The following is a 20,134-nucleotide window of genomic DNA, read 5'->3' as shown; positions in this document are numbered from 1 at the left end:
TCATAGTCAAATTCTAGAGTTCCTAGGTCAAAGAGAAAATACTTCAAGCAGCCAGAAAGGAACAAATCAGATATTGTGGAGCCACAGTCAGGATAATACAAGATTTAGCAGTTTCTACATTAAAGGATCTGAGGGCTTAGAATATGACATTACAGAGGGCAAGGAGATACAATTACAAAAAATCACTTGTCTAGCAAAACTAAGTATTTCCTTTTGGAAAAAATGGATATTTAATGAAATAGAGGATTTTCAGGCATTCCTGATGAAAAGACTAGAGCTGAATAAAAAATCTGCAAATACAAGACTTAAGAAAAGCATAAAAAAGTAAACAGGAAAGAGAAAACATAATTCAATAAGGATTCAATAAGGTTAAACTGTTTACATTCCTACATAGTAAGATGATACTTATAACTCTTAGGAACCTTATCATTATTAGGGCAGTTAGAAAGAGCATACATAGACGGAAGGCATGGATGCAAGTTGACTATGATGAGATGATATCCAAAAAAACCTCCAAAAACAAAATTAAAGAGTGAGAAAGAGGGATGCACTGGAAGAAAGAGGAAGGGAGAGGTAGAATGGGGTAAATTATCTCACATAAAAGAGGTACCTAAAAGCTTTTAGAATGGAGGGAGTGATAGGGGGATGATGGGCAATGCTTTAACCTTACCCTCATAGGAGCTGGCTAAAAAAGGGAATAATATACATGCTAAATTTGGTATAGAAATCTATCTTACCCCATAGGGGAGTAGGAAGGAAGAGGGAATGATGAGAGAGGTGGAGTACTGATAAAAGGAAGGGTGAACTGTGGGAGGCTGTGTTCAGAGCAAAACACTTTTAATGAGGGATAGGGTAAAAGAAAAGAGAGAGAAGGATAAACAGGGGGGAAACAGGATAGAGGGAAATACATAGTTAGTAATCATAGCTGTGAATCACCCATAAGACAGAACTGGACAACAGAATGGATTAAAAACCAGAATCCTACAATATGTTTTTACAAGAAACACACTTGAAGCAGAGAGACACACACAGAGTAAAAGTAAGGGGATGGAGCAAAATCTATTATGCTTCAGATGAAATTTTTTAAAAAAAGCAGGTGGTGCAGTGGATAGAGTGCTAGCTCTTGAGTCAGGAGGACCTGAATTCAAATCTGACCTCAGACACCTACTAGCTGTGTGACCCTGGGTAAGTCATTTAACTCTGTTTGCCTCAGTTCCTCATCTATAAAAGAAGTTGGAGAAGGAAATACCAAACTATTGTTTCTTTGCCAAGAAACTCACAAATGGGGTCAGAAGAGTTGGACATGACTGAAACAACTGAACAACAACAACAAAAGCAAGCATCATCTCAGACAAAGCAAAAATATATCTAATTAAAAGTGATAATGAAGGAAACCACATCTTAGTAAAAGTTACCTTAGACAATGAAGTAATTTCAATATTAAACATATATGCACCAAATGGTATAGCAACCAATTTTTGAAAAGGGAAATTAAATGAATTACAGGAGGAAATAAACAATAAAGTTTACTAATGGGGGACTTCAACTTTCCCCTCATGGAACTAGATATATTTAACCAAAAGCAAGAAAGAAATTAAGGAGATGAACAGAATTTTAGAAAAGTTAGATAGATATGATAGACCTCTGAAGAAAACTGAATGCGAATAGAATATACCTTTTTCTTAGCAGCACGTGGCATCTAACAAAAACTGACCAGGTTTAGGGCATAAAAACCTCACAACAAAATGCAGAAAAGCAGAAATACTAAATGGATCCTTTTCAGATCATTATGCTACAAAAATTACATTCAATAAAGGGCCATGGAAACTTAGATTGAAAATTAATTAGAAACTAAATAATCTAGTCCCCAAAATGAGTGGATCAAAGAAAAAAATCATAGAAACAACAAAATATTTCGTTAAAGAGAATGACAACAATGAGACAATATACCGAAATCTATAAGATGTAGCCAAAGCAGTACTTAGGGGAAATTTTATTTCTCTAAGTGCTTATATCAATAAAATAGCAAAAGAACAGATCAATGAATTGGGCATACAACTAAAATGAACTAGAAAAAGAACAAATTACAAATCCCCAATTAAACACCAAATTGGAAATCCTGAAAATCAAAGAGGAGATTAATAAAATTGAAAGTAAAAAACTTATTCGATTAATTAATAAAGCTAGGAGCTGCTTTAAGAAACCCAATAAAATAGATAAGCTATTGGTTAATTTGATTTTTTTAAAAGAAGAAAACCAAATTATCAGTATGAAAAATTACAAGGGTGAACTCACCACCAATTAAGAGGAAATTAAAGCAATTATTAGGAGCTATTTTGCCCAATTAAATGCCAATAAATCTGATAATCTAAGCAAAATGGATGAATATTTACAAAAATTTAAATTGCCCAGATTAACAGAAAAGTAGAAGACTTAAATAGCCCTATTTTAAAATTTATTTAGTATTTAATTTTTCCCCAGTTACACGTAAAAACAAATTTTTAACATTGTTTTCAAAACTCTGAGTTCCAAATTCTCTCTTTCTCCTTCTCCTCCCCCACCCCTGCAACTGAGAAGGCAAGCAATTCCACATATATTATATATGTGTAGTCATGCAAAACATACCCATAATAGTCATGTTGTGAAAGAAAACATGGACAAAAAAAAAGCCTCAAGGAAAATAAAGAAATTGAAAAAAAAATTTGCTTCAATCTGTATTCAGAAACCATCAGTTCTTTCTCTGGGAATGGATAGCATTTTTCATCCTAAGTCCTTCAGAGTTGTCATAGATCATTGTATTGCTAAGAATAGCTAAGTTATTCACAGCTGATCATCTTACAATATTGCTGTTACTTTGTACCCAATACATCTTTGCATCAACCCATGTTGATCTTTTCTAGGTTTTTTTGAGAGCATCCTGAAATGGCCCTATTTTAGAAAAAGAAAATGAATAAGCCATCAATGAGCTTTCTAAGAAAAAATCCCCAGGACCAGATGGATTCACATATGAATTCTACCAAACATTTAAAGAACAGTTAATTCTAATTCTATATAAACTATTTGGAAAAACAGGTAAAGAAGCCAAAGAATGGACAATTCCTTTTATGACACAAATATGGTGCTGATATCTAAACTAGGAAGAGCAAAAACAGAGAGAAAAACAGAAAAGCCATAGACCAATTTCCCTAATGAGTATTAATGAAAAAATTTAAATAACATACTATCAAGGTGATTACAACAATACATCACAAAGATCATACCTTATGACCAGGTAGGATTTATACCAAGAATGCAGAACTGGTTTACTATTAGGAAAACTATCAGCATAATTGACCATATCAATAACAAAAACAACAAAAATCATATAGTCATCTTAATAGATGCAAGAAAGGCTTTTGACAAAATATACCACTCATTCCTATTAAAAACAGTAGAAAGCATAGGAATAAACGGAGCTTTCCTTAAAATGATATGTAATATTCATCTAAAACCAACAGCAAGTATTATCTGTAATGGGGATAAGGTAGAAGCATTTCCAATAAGATCAGGGTTGAAGCAAGGATGTCCATTATCACCGCTATTATTAAATATTGTACTAGAAATGCTAGCTATAGCAATAAGTGAGTAAAAAGAAATCAAAGGCAATGGGGGAAAAAACTATCAATTTTTGCAGATGATATAACAGCATACTTGGAGAATCCCAGAGAATCAACTAAAAAACTATTTGAAATAACATCTTCTTCAAAGTTGCAGGATATAAAATAAACCCACATAAATCATCAGCATTTCTATATATTACCAACAAAGTCCAGTAGCAAGAGATAGAAAGAGAAATTCCATTTAAAATAACTGTAGACAGTAAAAAATACTTGGAAGCCTACCTGCCAAGACAAACCCAGGAACTATATGAACACAATTACAGAACACTTTTCACACAAATAAAGTCAGATCTAAACAACGGGTAAAATATTAATTGCTCATGGGTAGGCTGAACCAATATAATGAAAAAGACAATTTTACCTAAATTAATATACTTATTCAGTACCAGACCAATAAAACTACCAAGATATTATTATTATTTTTTTTTTTTTGGTTAGGCAATGGGGTTAAGTGACTTGCCCAGGGTCACACAGCTAGTAAGTGTTGTGTCTGAGGCCGGATTTGAACTCAGGTCTTCCTAGATCCAGGGCCAGTGCTCTATCCACTGTGCCACCTAGCTGCCCCAAGATATTATTTTATAAAGCTAGAATAAAATCATAAATTTCATCTGGAAGAACAAAAGGTCAAGGACATCAAGAGATTTAATGAAAAAAATGTGAAGGAAGATGGTCTAGTCGTACCAGATCTCAAACTTTATTATAAAGTGGTAATCATCAAAACAATCTGGTACTGGCTAAGAAATATAGTAGTGGACCAGCAGAATGGATTATATACACAATACACATTATTAAATGACCACAGTAATCTTGTGTTTGATAAATGCAAAGATCCAGACTTTTGGGATAAGAACTCACTATTTGACAAAAACTGCTGGGAAAACTGGAAAACAATTTGGTAGAAACTAGGTACAGACCAACACTTCACACCATATGCCAAGATACAGTCAAAATGGGTACATGATTTAGACGGAAAGGGTGATACCATAAGCAAATTAGGGGACCACGGGATAGTTTACCTGTCACATCTATGAATAATTTTGATTACATTAAAAGGGTTCTGCATAAACAAAACCAATTCAGCCAAGATTAGAAGGAAAGGAGAAAACTGCAGGGAAAATTTATAGCAAGTTTCTCTGGTAAAGGCCTCATTTCTCAAATATATAGAGAACTGAGTCAAATTTATAATAATATGAGACATTCCCTAATTCAAATAAAGAAATCAAATCTATCTCTAGTCACATAAAAATGCTTTAAATCACTATTGATTAGAAGGATGCAAATTAAAATAACTCTGAGGTACAACTTCATACCTATCAGATTGGCTAATATGACAGAAAAGGAAAATGACAAGTGTTCAAGGGGATGGGGAGAAATTAGGACACTAACGCACTGTTGGTGTACTTGTGAACTGATTCAATCATTCTAGAGAACAATTTGGAACTATGCCCAAAGGACTACAAAACTACGCACATCCTTTGATACAGCAATATCACTACTAGGTCTATATCCCAAAGAGATTTTTTAAAAAAGGGAAAAGAACCCATATGTCCCAAAATATTTATGGCAGCTCTTTTAGTAATAGAAAAGAATTGGAAATTGAGGGAATGCCCATCAAATGGCAAACATCTGAACAAGTTGTAGTATATGATTGTGATGGAATACTATTGTGTTATAAGAAATCATAATCAGGATGCTTTCAAAAAACCCTGGAAAGATTTACATGAACTGATGCAAAGTGAAGTGAGCAGAACCAGGAGAACATTGTGCACAGTAACTGCAATTTGTATAATGATCAACTGTGAATGACCTAGCTATTTCCAGCAATACAAAGATCCAAGACAATTCTGAAGGGTCTATGATGAAAAATGCTATCCACATCCAGAGAAAGAACTGATGGAATCTGAATGCAGATTGAAGCATACTGCGTTGGGGTTTTTTTTTGATTCTTTTATTTTTCTTGGTTTTTCTTTTTTGGTCTGTGTTTTCTTTCACAACATGACAAATATGGAAATTTGTTTTGCATGACTGCACATGCATAACCTTTATCAAATTGCTTGCCTTCTTAATGAGGGATGAGGAAAGTACATTTAGACTGATTCAAGACTGGTTGAATGACTGTTCATATAGAGTAGTCTATAATGGTTAGATTTCAGGTTGCAAGGAAGTCTATTTTGCACTATCCCAGCAATCTGTGCTGTCTTTTTATTGTTTAACATTTTAATTAATGCTTTGGATAAAGACATAGTTGGCATATTTATACATTTACAGATAACATAATGCTAAAAGGAATTGTTAATGCACAGGATGATAAAATCAAGTCTAATACAATGAAATCTAAGAAGAGGTAGATATTTGGTTTCAAAAACAACTTCAGAAGCATATGAAGGGGTAATTGTAGCGAGATAGAGATAGTGGTTTCACCTTAAAAAAAGAAGTCAACAATGTGATATAGTAGCAAAACGCACTAAGGAATGGTAGGTTGCATTAAGAGAGACATAGTGTCCAAGACTAGATAACTTCACTGTATGTATTCCATACTAGTCAGCCAGACTTCATCTGGAATATTGTGCTCAGGTCAGGGTGCAGCATTTTAGATGAGACATTGACAAATAGGAGGAAGATAAGGAAGCATAACTAGGATGGTGAAGGGCTTGGAAATAATGCCATGTAAGGATTCATGAAAGTATATCTGAAGTATATTTAACCTACAGAAAAGAAGATGTAACAGAAAACATGATTTTGAAGGACTGTAATATAGAAGATGAATCAGACTTATTCTGATTGCCCCTGAAAGGCAGATCTGAGAACAGTGAGGGAAGTTTGTAGAAAGGCTTAATGGAGAGGAAAAACTTCCTAAGTCTTTTAAAAAAATTTCATTTTCAGTTCCAAATTCTCTCCCTCCCTACCTAGTGAAGAGGTGTTTCAAGCAAAGGTTGGATGAACCATTTGTTGCATATATTTACAGAGGGGACCTTTCAAGTATAGGCTAGGAAAGATGGCTTTTGAGGTCTCTCACATCTTGGAGAATCTGAGTAGGTATGGAGAAAAAAAATCTAAGAGAATAATAAAACCTTATTTTAATGATCTAAGATGGGACTTACTATACTTTAACAGAGTAAAATCCCTCACATACTATTAGTCTTACCTGAAATAGTATAATCTGCAGTGATGACCCTCATAGCAGGGGTGTAGGTAACTGCAGGCATATTCGATTCTTTCTCCTTCTGTTTGTGTCTATAAATAATGAACAGTGCCAGCAGGAAGAGTACAACCAGGACAAGAATAATAATGCCTGCAATAGCTGCGATCTGATAAGAATTTGCAGGGTTAGCAGTACTTGTTCGGCTTAAACTGTTCAAGTTCCCAACTATTAAAATACCAGCTACAAAAAGAAGAAAGAGGGACACGACTGATTATGATGTGCAGAATACATTACAGATTTCTGGATTATTTCAATTCATAAAATGTTCACATTGAAGTTTCTGAAAACAGAAGAGCAAAAAAATAACATCTCATTTATCCCCAGGAATATATCTATGACCAGAGCAAAGGAATAGAGGCTCTCCTCCTCGCTCCATGCAAAGGGCTTATTCTGAGATTAACACCCAGAAGAGCTTAATTTGACTGAGACAGTGCTTTATTTACTATACATTTGTGATGGCATGACAGATCACAAAATTCTTAAGTGATCCAATTCCTAGAATTACTAAAACCAGACCTATGTCTATCTTAAACATTTCTGGAAACACAGCAGTTTTTTTCCCCTTCTCCCTCTGTAAGGATAATATCATTTAAAATCTGATAAAAAATTATCTATCTTATTCCACCCTGACATGGAGGGAAAAGGAAGTAGAAAGAGAATATAGCACCTATTATGTACAAGAAATTGTGTTTAGTGCTTTCCAAATATTATCTCATTTGATCTTCACAGCTCTGGGAGGTAGGTGCTGTTATTATGTTCATTTTACAGTTGAGGAAACTGAAGCAAACAAAGGTTAAGTGGTGTACCGATGGTCACATAGCTAGGACGTGTGACGCTGGATTTGAACTCAGGTATTCCTGACTCCAGGCCCAGCAATGCATACTATATATTGTACCTAGCTGCCTCAATGAACACATAGGATTATTCTTTCTTTTGAAAGATAATGTTCCTGGCCATGTTATTTTTCACGCCAGATTGCTGCCCAAGAAGGGGGCTATGGTGAAGCAAAAATCATTCTTTGTGGCAAGACAAGATAATAGATGGATAGTATCCTTCCTTAATTCCAAAATTATTTTTGCACCATAACTCACTGGAAGGATAAAGCCTAATTATATTATACAAGAATGCTAATTGCTAGGAGTCAAAATTCAATATAAAATAGGTTGATCTGTTCAAAGGGGAGGCAATGGAAAGAGTTTAAGATATGGAATAAAGAATCAAGGTTTTAGTCCTTCTCTATCCTTTAATAACTGTATGACCTCAGGTAAGACATTCACTGGGCCCAAGTTTATTCATATGTAAAATGAGGGGTTAGATTAGATTTTATGTAAGGTTCCTTTCAGCATTAACATTATCTGTTTCCATGAATTGTTCTATATAAAAAGGGTCTTTTTATACACAGCATAGAACAGGTTCTCTCCCCCTTTTCCACCCCCCCAAAAATGTCATAGTGAATAATAATAGTGATTATAGTGAATAATAGTGAACAGAGTTATAGTGAATAATAATGATATGACCAATGAATATCTCAAGCTAAATGTGATTAAAGTAAACTATAAGCAAGGCAAAAGAGTTTAAAAAAAGTTAATTAAGAAGAGTGATATACATAACTACTGTGCAACATCACAGAAATTTTCTAAATCCTTTTATTGCCCATCAGTGTTATTTACCTTGATCACATCTTGTACCCTTCCAGCCTGGGCTGCAGTAACAAGTTCCTGTGATGTGGTCACAAGTAGAATTGTTTAGACAGTCACATATCTGCCGACAGCCATAGCCATATGTTCCTGAGGGACACTCTGTAGAAGATAATGAATCAATTGCAAAGTTGAACACATTAGTAGGAGCTTACTAGATATGATAAATGAAGACCTAATACTTTGCTTATTTTATTGTATGAACTGGGGTTCTACAAGACGGGAATTTTGTTTTACTTGTCAACTCTAAGGTAACGGTTATAAACTTAAAAAGCATGAAGAACAGCTATTTCCTAAGCTTAATTTCACAGAGAATGGTTTGAATTTGAAGTTTACTTTTTTGACTTAGAAATCTGAAATCTCAAAACTGGATTTTTGAGAATAGGTTTGAATGTGGAATTTTTTCTTTTAATATGAGATTGGCTTAGGAGAGTAGTTCTAACCCACTACACTGGAATGCTTGATCTAAAAATTCATGCTAAAAATCCAGAAATGTTTTATAACTGAGCAGCAGGGGGCAATGTACTGCTGTTATCAGGGTTTTCACTCAAAAGTTTAGTTAGGTCTCTGTTTAAAAAAAGAAGACTGGGAGATTTCAAAAATAGAGTACACATCAAATAATGATTTTTTTAAAGTTCTTCTCAAACCTTCCATTCTACTGGAAGTTTCTGTTCATATATAATAATAATTATACATATACCCATAAGTATAATTTAAAGATCTGAAGAGACTGTGCTTGTATTCATGCATATAATTCAGCAGCTGAACCAAAAAAGAGTGCAAGAAGGCCAAATCATCTGTTCTGAGCCAATTTAGTGTTGTTGGCCTTGTGTATCAAAAGTCTTTCAGATTTCATTTTTTTCATGGTATCAGCTTTATTCCTAGTGACTGAAAAGACTGCAGACATATCTTAGGGCTAGGAGATTAAGACGCGGGGATGATGGTATGCCAGTTGGGCAGGATAGTATGTTTTCTTTGAGAGGAGAACAGAGGAGAGGTGGCATCCATTCATCATAAGACAATGATGAGGCTTTGGGTTTTTTTTTTCCGTACCACTCTTTTCTAACTTACCCTAAATCAACAACTAAATTAAAGTCACCAAAGAAGAAACCCAGAAAACTAAGCTAAAGACCAAAGTTGCTATAATTTCAGGTTTTAATGTTCCCTGGTCTTTATCTTCTCTGCACAGGTTTTAATGATGCCTAGCACATAAAATGAGACAGCAGAAGAAGAAAAACCAAGGCTCTAAGAACAGAATGAAAAATTTGAATTCAGTTTTGTTCATTATTTCCTCCAGCTACAGAATGATAGGGAGTGGTCAGGAGAATGGATCATGACAAGTTTAGACCAGCAAGAATCTGAGGGGGCATCTCAGGAAGGGAAGTGATGCAAATAATACTGGCAAAATGACACCAGTTTCAATCACCTTAAAAAAACCACATCTCTGTCTTCAAGTCTCTCAAGTGAAAACAGGTAGTTAAAATAAGTCTCATTAAAATTGTAATTCAGTGGTGTTAAATATTTTTATACTCACTCTGTTCACAGTGTTTCCCCATGAATCCAGTGCGGCAAGTGCATTGTCCTGAGATATGGTCACAATCAGCTCCATTTTGACATTGGCATACTAATGCACAATCTTTTCCATAAAACCCCAGAGGACACCCTTTGGGACAAATAAGTATGAGGGGGATTAAAGGAAGAAATAGGAGTTAAATAGAAATATAGCTCAGGCTGAATTATTCTATTTTAGTGCATATAAGATGATAAAAGGGTAAGAAAAGAACAATAACCCATGCAACCTCTCATAGATGTTATTTGAGTATGAAGACACAGTTCTTCCTTGTACATCAGTATTCACTAGCAAGAGGTGTCACCACTATTATAATAGTTTAACCATTTATATTGCTCCTATAATCTTTTAAAGCAGAACCAACTCAAAGCTATGGAAGTATGTTTGGGGTGGGGGAGTGAGGAGTTGCCACTTCATCACTTTGCCATTATTTTAAGCAATGATTACCGTCCAATCCCTTTTCCCCAATATTGAAATTATCAAGTATCATATGCTACAAGAAAAGAATGTCACATTGGGAGAATGCTCAGTATATGAAGACAAGTATTCAAAGAATTTTGTAAGAAAAGACAGATGTGGTCAATTCAACAGGTACTTGTCAATCGTCTTTATGTAAGAGAGAACTCTTTCTTAAGTCACCTAGAGACCCCTTTGGCTTATATTGGTTAGTAAGTTGAGTTTCAAGAATCAGATTCAGGATTTTAGAATTCTATTCCATAAAGTATAAATCTATCTTGTGTAATGGTAGTTTCCCAACTAGATTTATTTTCATGTTTAGTGATTTATCTTTAGTGAGACATTGTGAAAGTTACACACACACACACACACACACACACACACACACACACACACACACACACACAATGTGAAGCACCCATGGTCCCCACAGTTGTTGCAAATCACATTTATACAATGTTTTAAAATTTATAAAGTGCTTTCCTCACAACCCTGTGAGATGGTTTGGACAAGTTGGATGATCCTGATTTTTTCACATGAAGAAACTGAGGCTCAGAGAGGTTTAAATTACCTGCCCAAAGACAAATAACTTGTTTTCTAAGTCACATAAATCTAGTTTTTATTAGAGACTCATTTTATGACATGCCCAAGAATATGCCATGATTTTCAGCCTCAAGTTGTGTTCATTAAAAAAAATCTAAAATGAGTTTAGAAAAGAAATGCTTTCTAAACTCAGGGAGATTCCCTCTAGCCTACTTAATACCTGCCCCTTCATAGAAGGATGTCTATTGAGAAAGCATGAATGAAACTGAGATTAAGAAAGTCAAAAAAAGTCTAGTAATATGAACATCCAATTTACAAACATTCTCATACACCCAAAACATGGCGATTGCACCCTGGAGCTTGCAACTCAACCTATTAATTAACTTTAATTAATAATTAACCTTAATCCTTGATATTATTATAGCAAGAGGAAAATTTGACATATGAAGTCACAAAGACCTGAATTTAACTCTTGACTCTGACACACTGGTTTTGTGATCCTGGGCAGATGATTTAACCTCTTAATGTCCCAGGAAATTCTCTAAGCTTATAAGTTGATCTGCATTTGTAAAGGAACTTCCTCACTGGGAGATCCCTAAAGAAATTAAATCACCCCCCCCATAAAAAAATTTGTAATAGAGTACATTTATAACTGCTTTCTACTGCAATTATTTTTTCATGGATATGTACAACATTTTAACTACACTGAACTGAGGGATAGTTTGGGATCCTAACCAAAATCAATAACATTGTTCCTCTGGGAAAGTGAGTTTTAATTTCTAAACAATTATCTTACAAATAAATTTATGGAACACAACTTGTTTATAATTTGGGAAATCTCTGTATTGCAGAATTAGTCACGTATATGGGGCACAAAAAGAATGAATATTGTTTCCTTGTTTTCTGTTGAGCACCGTGGACAATAAAAGACAATATGATTTGCTTACTCTGGGTGCAGTAGAGACCTGTCCAGCCTGCTGTACATTTGCATTCTCCATCATAGGCGCTGCAATAAGCCCCATTGTGGCAGTTGCAAGTATGTATGCAGTTAGGACCCCAGTGGGCAGGTGGGCAGGCTGAAATCAGGAGAAATGTGTTAAGTTTTCTGAAACAGTCACCAGGTAGGGAGAATGTTACCCTAAAATAAATAAAAACATTAAAAATACCCCACTTTCCCCTAAATAATATAACTTTGTTCCACTTGCACAGTGAAAAGAAACAAAACCCAGAGCAACCCATTTTTGTTATAATACCATAAAAGAAAGATCAAAATAACATCCAAAAGTGTGTAGCTGGCTTTTGAAGCCCAGAGAATGTAACTAAGAAAAAACAGCATTGCTTTCTGAGTGTCTTCACTCAGTTAAAAACACTTTGTAGTAATGTTGGCATGATCTGGCCAACTTGTTTCTTTGACTTTGTTTTAGAGTGAATCTCGTCTGCATCATCCAATACAAGATTCATATACTCATCAAAACCAATTATACAGTCCTCTATTTGCATATTTACTTGCTCATATAGCCACACCTGAATTCGGGACTGATTTTGGAGATACCTGAAGATGAGGTTGATGGGCTACACCATCACCTTCTGCACTTTCTGGCCCTGGACTTAGAGGCAAGAGATAAGTTTTAATCCCACCTCAGATACTTTTCATTGGTGACCTTAAGCAACCATCTAGATCCTAGAACTTTAGTTTTTTCATCTGTAAAATGGACAATAATACTTTTTTTACCTACCCCATAGAAGTATTGTGGGAAAATATTTGCTAACTTTAAAGCACTATAGAAATGTGAGTTGTTATTCTAACATAAAAACCTAAACTTAAAACCCATATTAATTAGAGGGTGATACACCCCAGGGTTTTTTTAAACATCAAAATCCCCTGCTGTACTTAGTAAATTAACAAAACTATTAAAAATAAAATAAAATTTTAAAAATTCACGTGCAATCATCTTTTTTTATTGTGCTGTGTTGTGGAAATGCTTGTTTTATTCCATGAATTAAAAATAAAATAAATTTTAAAAAAGGAAAAGAAAATTAACTATTGATTTGGGGGAGACATGGCAAGAGGAGGCAAAAATGGTTCTGAAACAAAAGATGAATCAGAAAATAAGGTTAAACTACCTAATGAGCCCAGAGAAGTGATTCAATTTACAAAAATTTTATCTATATGCAACTTTTTAGGAACATACCTACTATAGTACAGATAATGGCTTAATAAAATAATTAATTAATCTAAAGTTTTGAGAATTAACTAGGTGAAAAAAATTTCCCATACTATTTCTTACAACATTTAGACTGCAGCACTGACTTTGGAATATCAAATTTTAGTTTCTGTCTGATTCAATCCTTTTATTTTACTTTATTTTATTTAATATTTGGGGGGTTTTTGTGTTTTTTTTTTTAAACTGGTCTCACTATCCCATTCACCCTGGAAGTGTCTCTTCTTAGTGTCTCTTCAATGGTCCTTTGCTCACAGGAATCACCAAATTGATGTTGGGCTTAGTGTGAATACCCTTTCAACTTTAGACCTATTGCAGCTTAGAACTCCTAAACCCCAACCATCCAGAAGCCTGGGCCTCCCCAGGAGCAGGGACTACAGATCTCTGCGGCTGTACCTAGCTGCTTTAGTTTATAAAAAAGAAAATCAAGGGCTAGAAAGGCAAATGGATTTGCTTAAGGTCACAGGAGCAGCATTTGTTCTTTATTTTTTAGGAAGAGGAAACAAATATTTTATTAAGTGCCAGGTACTGTGCTAACACTTTACAAATATTATTTCATTTGACTCTAACAACAGCCCTAGAAGGTGGGTCCTATTATTATCCTCATTTTACAGTAAAGGAAACTGAGGTAAAAAGTTCAAGTGACTTGCTTAGGGTCACATTAACTAATTCACATTTGGGGCTGGATTTGAATTCAGGTTCAAAGCCCTTCATAACCTACCTCCCCTGATTCTTCCACTGTTCTTACATCTTAAGTTCCCTTCCTCCCCCGCCCTCACCCCCCCCACTCCCAAACATACTGTTTGATGCAGTGACACTGGCCTTCTTGCTAGTCCTCTCCATTTGATTGTGAGTCTTTCTTTGTATCCCCAATGCTTAGCACAGGGCCTGTCACATAGTAGGCACTTAATAAATGTTTACTGATTGACTGACTGATAGGTCAGTCACTCCAGGCCCAGCACTCTACCCACTGCGCTATCTAACTGCCTAAATATGCAGATTAATATAGTATTTTTCTCCAAAGATTACAACAAAAAGCAGAGGCAAAGTCATCTAAAATTTTGGGAGCTTCTCAGTTCTGCAATCTCATTTGCCCAAGTAGAGGAGGTATATTTTATGTGATATTTATAATCACCTATTATTTCATTAAATATTTACACTGGGGTTTTTTTTCTAAAGATGTAGTGGGATTATCAGTTCCATTGTTGATACACATGCAAATTCCCATATGCCTCATTCACTAAGTTTCATTTGACAAAAAGTGAAATCTGGAAATAGTGGCTTTCCCCCCACCTGTGAAAGCTATCTACTCATTTATATCCATTTCTTTCATTTGCCCAAGTTTCTATGTTTACTACAAAGCCAATTTTTCTCTTTCTAGAATGTCTGCCAATCATCTGACAAGATACATTAAGTCATACAAAGAAATACTGAGGTGGTATCATGAAAGTCAGAACTTCATAAGGAAATTAATGAAATCAATTAATTCCAAGAGGACTGAAGGCCCTCTGACCAAGCTAAATAAACCTTCTTTATGATGGCTATGGAGGCAATTTTCATAGAAATATCCTTCTATTCATGGTGCCAAACACTTTTACTATCATTGTACAGATCTCCTTCTAACACATTCTGCTCCCGAAAGGGAATGAAAAGACAAATTCGAAAATAAAGAAAACTTAAAGAGAAAAAAAATGTGTATTGTTCAGTTTCTGACAATATTCTGGCTCCTTTTTCTAAAACATAACTGTTTCTCAGTGTCCCGATGTTTCCCAGAATTAGGACTGGGTCTCCAAGATAACTATAATCTGGTGGCATATCAAAATATAATATTGTGTAAATACAGCACACAGGAAATAGTCATCTCTAACACTTCCTTTCCCTCAAAGTTGCCTTTCCCATCTCTTCATTATTAATTCAAGCAGTCTTACATTATTCTTTCTCAGAAATGTGCAATAGTCTCCAGTACTCACCCAAATCAGAAAAATCTTTCGCTAATTCAAAATGTTTGTTAGTGAAAGGCTGCTTGTGTGACTGCCACTATGAAGTTTAAACTGTATGATGAACTGCATGACCCAGAAGCTGCTGTACAAAACAGTAACACAGATATTTCTTGATTCCTCTTACATTCAGAGGAAGGTAGGCCAGATTTCAATGACTGCATGTTGTATATTTTATGATAAACAGTACCAGATTTTCCTAGTATCTAAGTTACTTTTTATTTATATGTTATCTTTTGAAGTGGTAATAGTTATTTTGAGCCCCTAAGAAAATTATTTTCAGTGATTTCACGTATTTCACAAATTCTATCATCCTGACATTCACACACTCACTCATCTCTGTGCCTGGTGGTATGAGGAAAGCAAGTCGGAGAAGGTGACATGAAGGCTCATGGAGAGAATGAAAAGTAGCTAGCCACCCAGTGGACAGACTAAAAGTCTGAAGTTCAGGCTTCAGAGCTCTACACAGGAGGTTAAAACTCCATAGTCATCCACATGTAGAGTATCAGCATAGTACAATGAAGAAATAGCCTACTAAATAATAATAACTAGTATTGATGTAGTGCTTTAAGGTTTGCAAAGGATGTTACAAATATTATCTCATTTTATTCTTACAACACCCTGCAAGACAGCTGCTATCTGATGGGCTGAAAGTTCCCAAGGTAATTTTTGCCCTGAAAGAATTTGTCTCATATTAACCACACTGTCTTTCAATAATCTTGAAAAAATTTATTTAAAAATAAGTGCTAGCAAATTATTCTAAGAAGATATTGCCTACTAATAAGAAAACACATTAAACTTACGTTGAGAGCAGTCACTGCCAATCCAGCCAGGGTAGCACTGGCAAGATCTGTCAATGGGATTACAGGTTCCATTGTTTGTACATGTGCAAATTCCCCCGCAATTTTTTCCAAATCTGCCACTGGGACAAACTGCAGAGAAGTCTAAAGTTATTATTAAGTGACTGAAGCATAGGTTACGTCTTTCTGACTTTCATTTTTGAAATGAATGAAAGTGGAGAAAGGGACTCAATAATAAATAAAAACCACAGTGAGAGGTCACCAACATCAGAAAATTTGCTTTTCTTTTATATCTTTTTTTCATTTGAGGTTATCACTCAAATGAAAATAGTACAGTTCAAAGAGTAAATACATATATATTTTTTAAAATAAGCAATGAGCCAGGCTCTCCTAAACTAGAATAATATAGTTTTTAAAATTGTAGTATATAATTGTCAAAAGACATGGTTAGGTGTAAGCCCTTCCTCTGGGAATTTCTGGTCACTGTATTTACCTCTGATAAATTGACTTTACCTTCATTACAAAGAGCTCCTGTGAAACCAGGTAAGCAGTCACACAGTCCAGTGATATGGTGGCATGGTCCACTGCTGTGCACACACTGAGGACATTTCTGGCTGCAACGGTGTCCATAAAAACCAGGCAAGCAAACTGAAACCAGAGAGAAAAATCGTGGTGGTTTTCCATTTTACTTTTTTGTTCTTATTTCTTACATCAAATTTTAGATTTATGGCAAAGAAGAGGAAAAAGATTGTGTTGCCAGAAATGGCTCATGAAATTCTCCAAAGAGAACAGTACCAAAGATCTGTAATGGCTTTAATAATGAAAAAAAGCAATTAACAATATTTAATGAAGTCATTTCAAATACAAATGAGTTACCTTGCAATTTATTTGTTCTTTAAGAACTATAACAGCAGAAAAAGAAATGCACAATATATATGAGACATTTTTCTTGCTCAAAAAGGTCTCAGGTTAACAGAAAGTGATGGTTTAGTGGTTTGGTTTGCATTTAGCTAAAGTTTATTTTAAGTATGCAAATTATTTTCACAACACAAAACTTTTCAATAGACAAATGTTTACATTGATCCTATCTATATTTATCAATACCAATATACCTCCATGCTAGCGTTGCTTATAACACTAAATTAATGAGGAATGGCAATAAGAAGTGAGAATGACTGCTAAAGCAGTAAGGTATGGGCAGAGTTAATTCAAATTTTATGGACTGAATAGAATGTTTGCAGATCAAATGATTATTGATCGCTCTTTGCAACACTGACATAAAGATCAAGTAAAATATCCAAATGCTATAGTCAATTACTCTATGTAAAGGTTTGAAGTCTGATTACTTAAATGGGCAATTAAGGATAGAAAGAAAAAAACAAGTATTGTAGAGAAACTGCTATTGAGGTGAATTCAGCAAGGCATACAGACAACTGACTACATTGTTTATTCTAATCTCTAGTTCTATTCTCTAATCTCTCAAGTCAAATGATAACGTCTTCTTCATCTTTCATGCAAAAGTTTAACAGAGAGAATTATTCTCTACACAGACCCCAGAGAAAAGGAGGAAATAAAATCCTGATGAGTCACTTACTTCTTTGACAAGTGCTGCCTCTGAAACCTGGTGCACACTCACAGATCCCATCATCAGGTGAGCAGGATGCCCCATTTTTGCAGTGACACGGCAGGGAGCAGTTTGGGCCCCAGTGCCCTTTAGCACACACACTGTCACAATGGATACCTTCAAGTAATTGAAATATCGGGTTATCTTCTCAGTGGGAGTTATTTCAGAGGCAATTAAATAGGAAGTAAGGCATTGATATGGCAGCCAGGTGCCGCTGTGGAGAGAGTGTAGGGCTTACAGTCAGGAAGACTCCTTTTCCTGGGTTCATATCTGGCTTCAGACACTTACTAGCTGTGTGACCCTGGGCAAGTCACTTAACCCTGTTTGCCTTAGCTTCCTCATCTATAAAATGAGCTGGAGAAGGAAATGGCCAACCACTCCAGTATCTATGCCACAAAAACCCCAAATGGGGTCACAGAGTCAGACATGACTGAAAAATGACTGAACAACAAGGCATTGAAACAGAGTTGTCATAGTTTTTATATGAGAGATATTTGGTCCCTAGTCCATACCAATTCTAGCATCTTGTTATGAAAAGAAAAAAAAACTGGAGATACTTTCCCCCTCAAAAAGAAATCTGTTTGACCATGGACAAGACCCTTTCTGGGGCGCAGTTCTTCATCAGTACAATGAGGAATTGGCCTAGATAGCCTTTACAATCTCGGCTTTAAATCTATGATCTTATGCAAAGGAGGAGGAACAGGGTATCTCTGATATAAACAAAACTTGCTATATGTTCCCTAAACACTCCCCTCTTCCAAATTTTCTTATTTCTTTCAAAGCAACCACTTCCTTCTAGTATCTTAGGTTCATAATCTTGGCCTTATCCTAGACTTATCCTTACTCTCCCTCATATCCCAAATTTTACCACTTCTTCCTTTATTATATTTCTCACATCTGACTACTTATTTCTACTCCTATAGCTACCACTTTAATTCAGGCCCTCATCACCTCTCAACTGGATTATTGCAACAGCCTTCTAGTTGGTTTCCCTGGCTCCAGCCTCTTTCCACTCCAGTCCAACTTACCCAGTGACACCAAGGTAATTTTCCTTAAGTGCAGTTCTGACTGTGATTTCCTTAACCAACTACACTGCTTCCTATTGCCTCTAGGATCAAATAAACTCCTCTGTTTGGCTTCTGACACCCTATGTAACCTACTCGGGACCTATCTTTCATTGGATTTCATTGGACATTACTTCTTTTCCCACACTCTGTGCTTTTACACTGGCAATTTCCATGTCCTAAATGTGCTTCCTTCTTACTTCTGCCTCATGGAGTCTTTCTCTTTAAGATGCAGCTTAGGCACCATATTCTGCATGAAGGCTTTCTTGATTCTCCCAACCATTTGGGCCCTCCTTCCCAAACTACTTTACATTTAACTGACATATATGTGTGTGTGATAGATATGTGATATATATGTGTGATAAGATATATACGTGTGTGGCTTATTAAAGTTATAAATAACTTTATATTTGTATTATGCTATTTTTACATATAATTATTATCTCTTCCATTAAAGACAGCAATAATGTAGAAGAGATTACTGCATCAGAAAGAGGATGGGCTAGATAACTTCTGAGTTCCTTTCTAATGACATGATTTTACGAGAGTAACAAAAGCTATCTTTACATGATACAAACCGTTATTAACATTACCTTGTTTATTCCATCATTGCATTATTTTGCTCCAAATGATTCCATACTTTCTAACTCTATAGAGGCTAAGATATTATAAAGAGAACATGACTCTGAGAGCCCAAGAAGTTTTTGTATGAGAACTCTGCTTTATAGAGTAGATAACATACATTTTGCAAAAGACTAAAAAACTAATAACTACATCAGTATATGCCAGTTAATTTCTCCCCCAAACTTCTGCTTGTTGCTGTGGTGATTCAACAAAAATAGCAAATTGGGGCCATTTATCTCATCTAATATATTTGTTAGTATTATGTCCTCTACTGAGAACTAAGAAAAATTTGGGTGACGGATTCTAAAAGCTATTTAGGCAATGAATAAATGGGCAAATACATATCAATTAGGCAGTCAACAAGCATTTATTAAGTGCTTCCTACGTACCAGGCACTCTTTTAAGTGCTGCTATACACACACACACACACACACACACACATACACATGAATACTGCCCTAAAGAAGGCAAAAAGGATAAAGAATGAGAAAGAGTCATTAAAAGAACATTGGTGACTTTGGAGAAGGCTGTTCAGTTGAATGATGAGATTGCAAGCCAGATTGATGAGGACTTAGAAGCAAGTGATAGGAGAACAGGAGGAGGAACCTAGTGTAGATGGCTTTTTCAAGGAGTTTAGTGGAGAAGAGAGAAGAAATATCAGACAACAGCTAGTGGG

General features: G+C 35.3%; 1 protein-coding gene across 1 annotated transcript in view; it reads right to left on the bottom strand.

Moving 5' to 3' along the window:
- MEGF10 (multiple EGF like domains 10) overlaps positions 1–20,134 on the bottom strand; it is a 112,287-nt gene that overhangs the window by 15,368 nt on the left and 76,785 nt on the right. Inside the window, exons 15-21 of the mRNA XM_021009594.2 lie at positions 17,741–17,887; positions 16,660–16,794; positions 16,150–16,278; positions 12,075–12,203; positions 10,093–10,221; positions 8,532–8,660; positions 6,805–7,041 (exon numbers count right to left, since the gene is read on the bottom strand). Coding sequence (XP_020865253.2) covers positions 6,805–7,041; positions 8,532–8,660; positions 10,093–10,221; positions 12,075–12,203; positions 16,150–16,278; positions 16,660–16,794; positions 17,741–17,887 — 1,035 coding nt within the window. The remainder of the gene's footprint in view (positions 1–6,804; positions 7,042–8,531; positions 8,661–10,092; positions 10,222–12,074; positions 12,204–16,149; positions 16,279–16,659; positions 16,795–17,740; positions 17,888–20,134) is intronic.

This window comes from Phascolarctos cinereus, unplaced genomic scaffold (genome assembly GCF_003287225.1).
Source record: "Phascolarctos cinereus isolate Bilbo 61053 unplaced genomic scaffold, phaCin_HiC Scaffold_4;HRSCAF=312, whole genome shotgun sequence".
Lineage (NCBI taxonomy): Eukaryota > Metazoa > Chordata > Mammalia > Diprotodontia > Phascolarctidae > Phascolarctos > Phascolarctos cinereus.
Note: the sequence above shows the minus strand (reverse complement) of the source record. Positions and strands in the feature narration are given on the sequence as shown.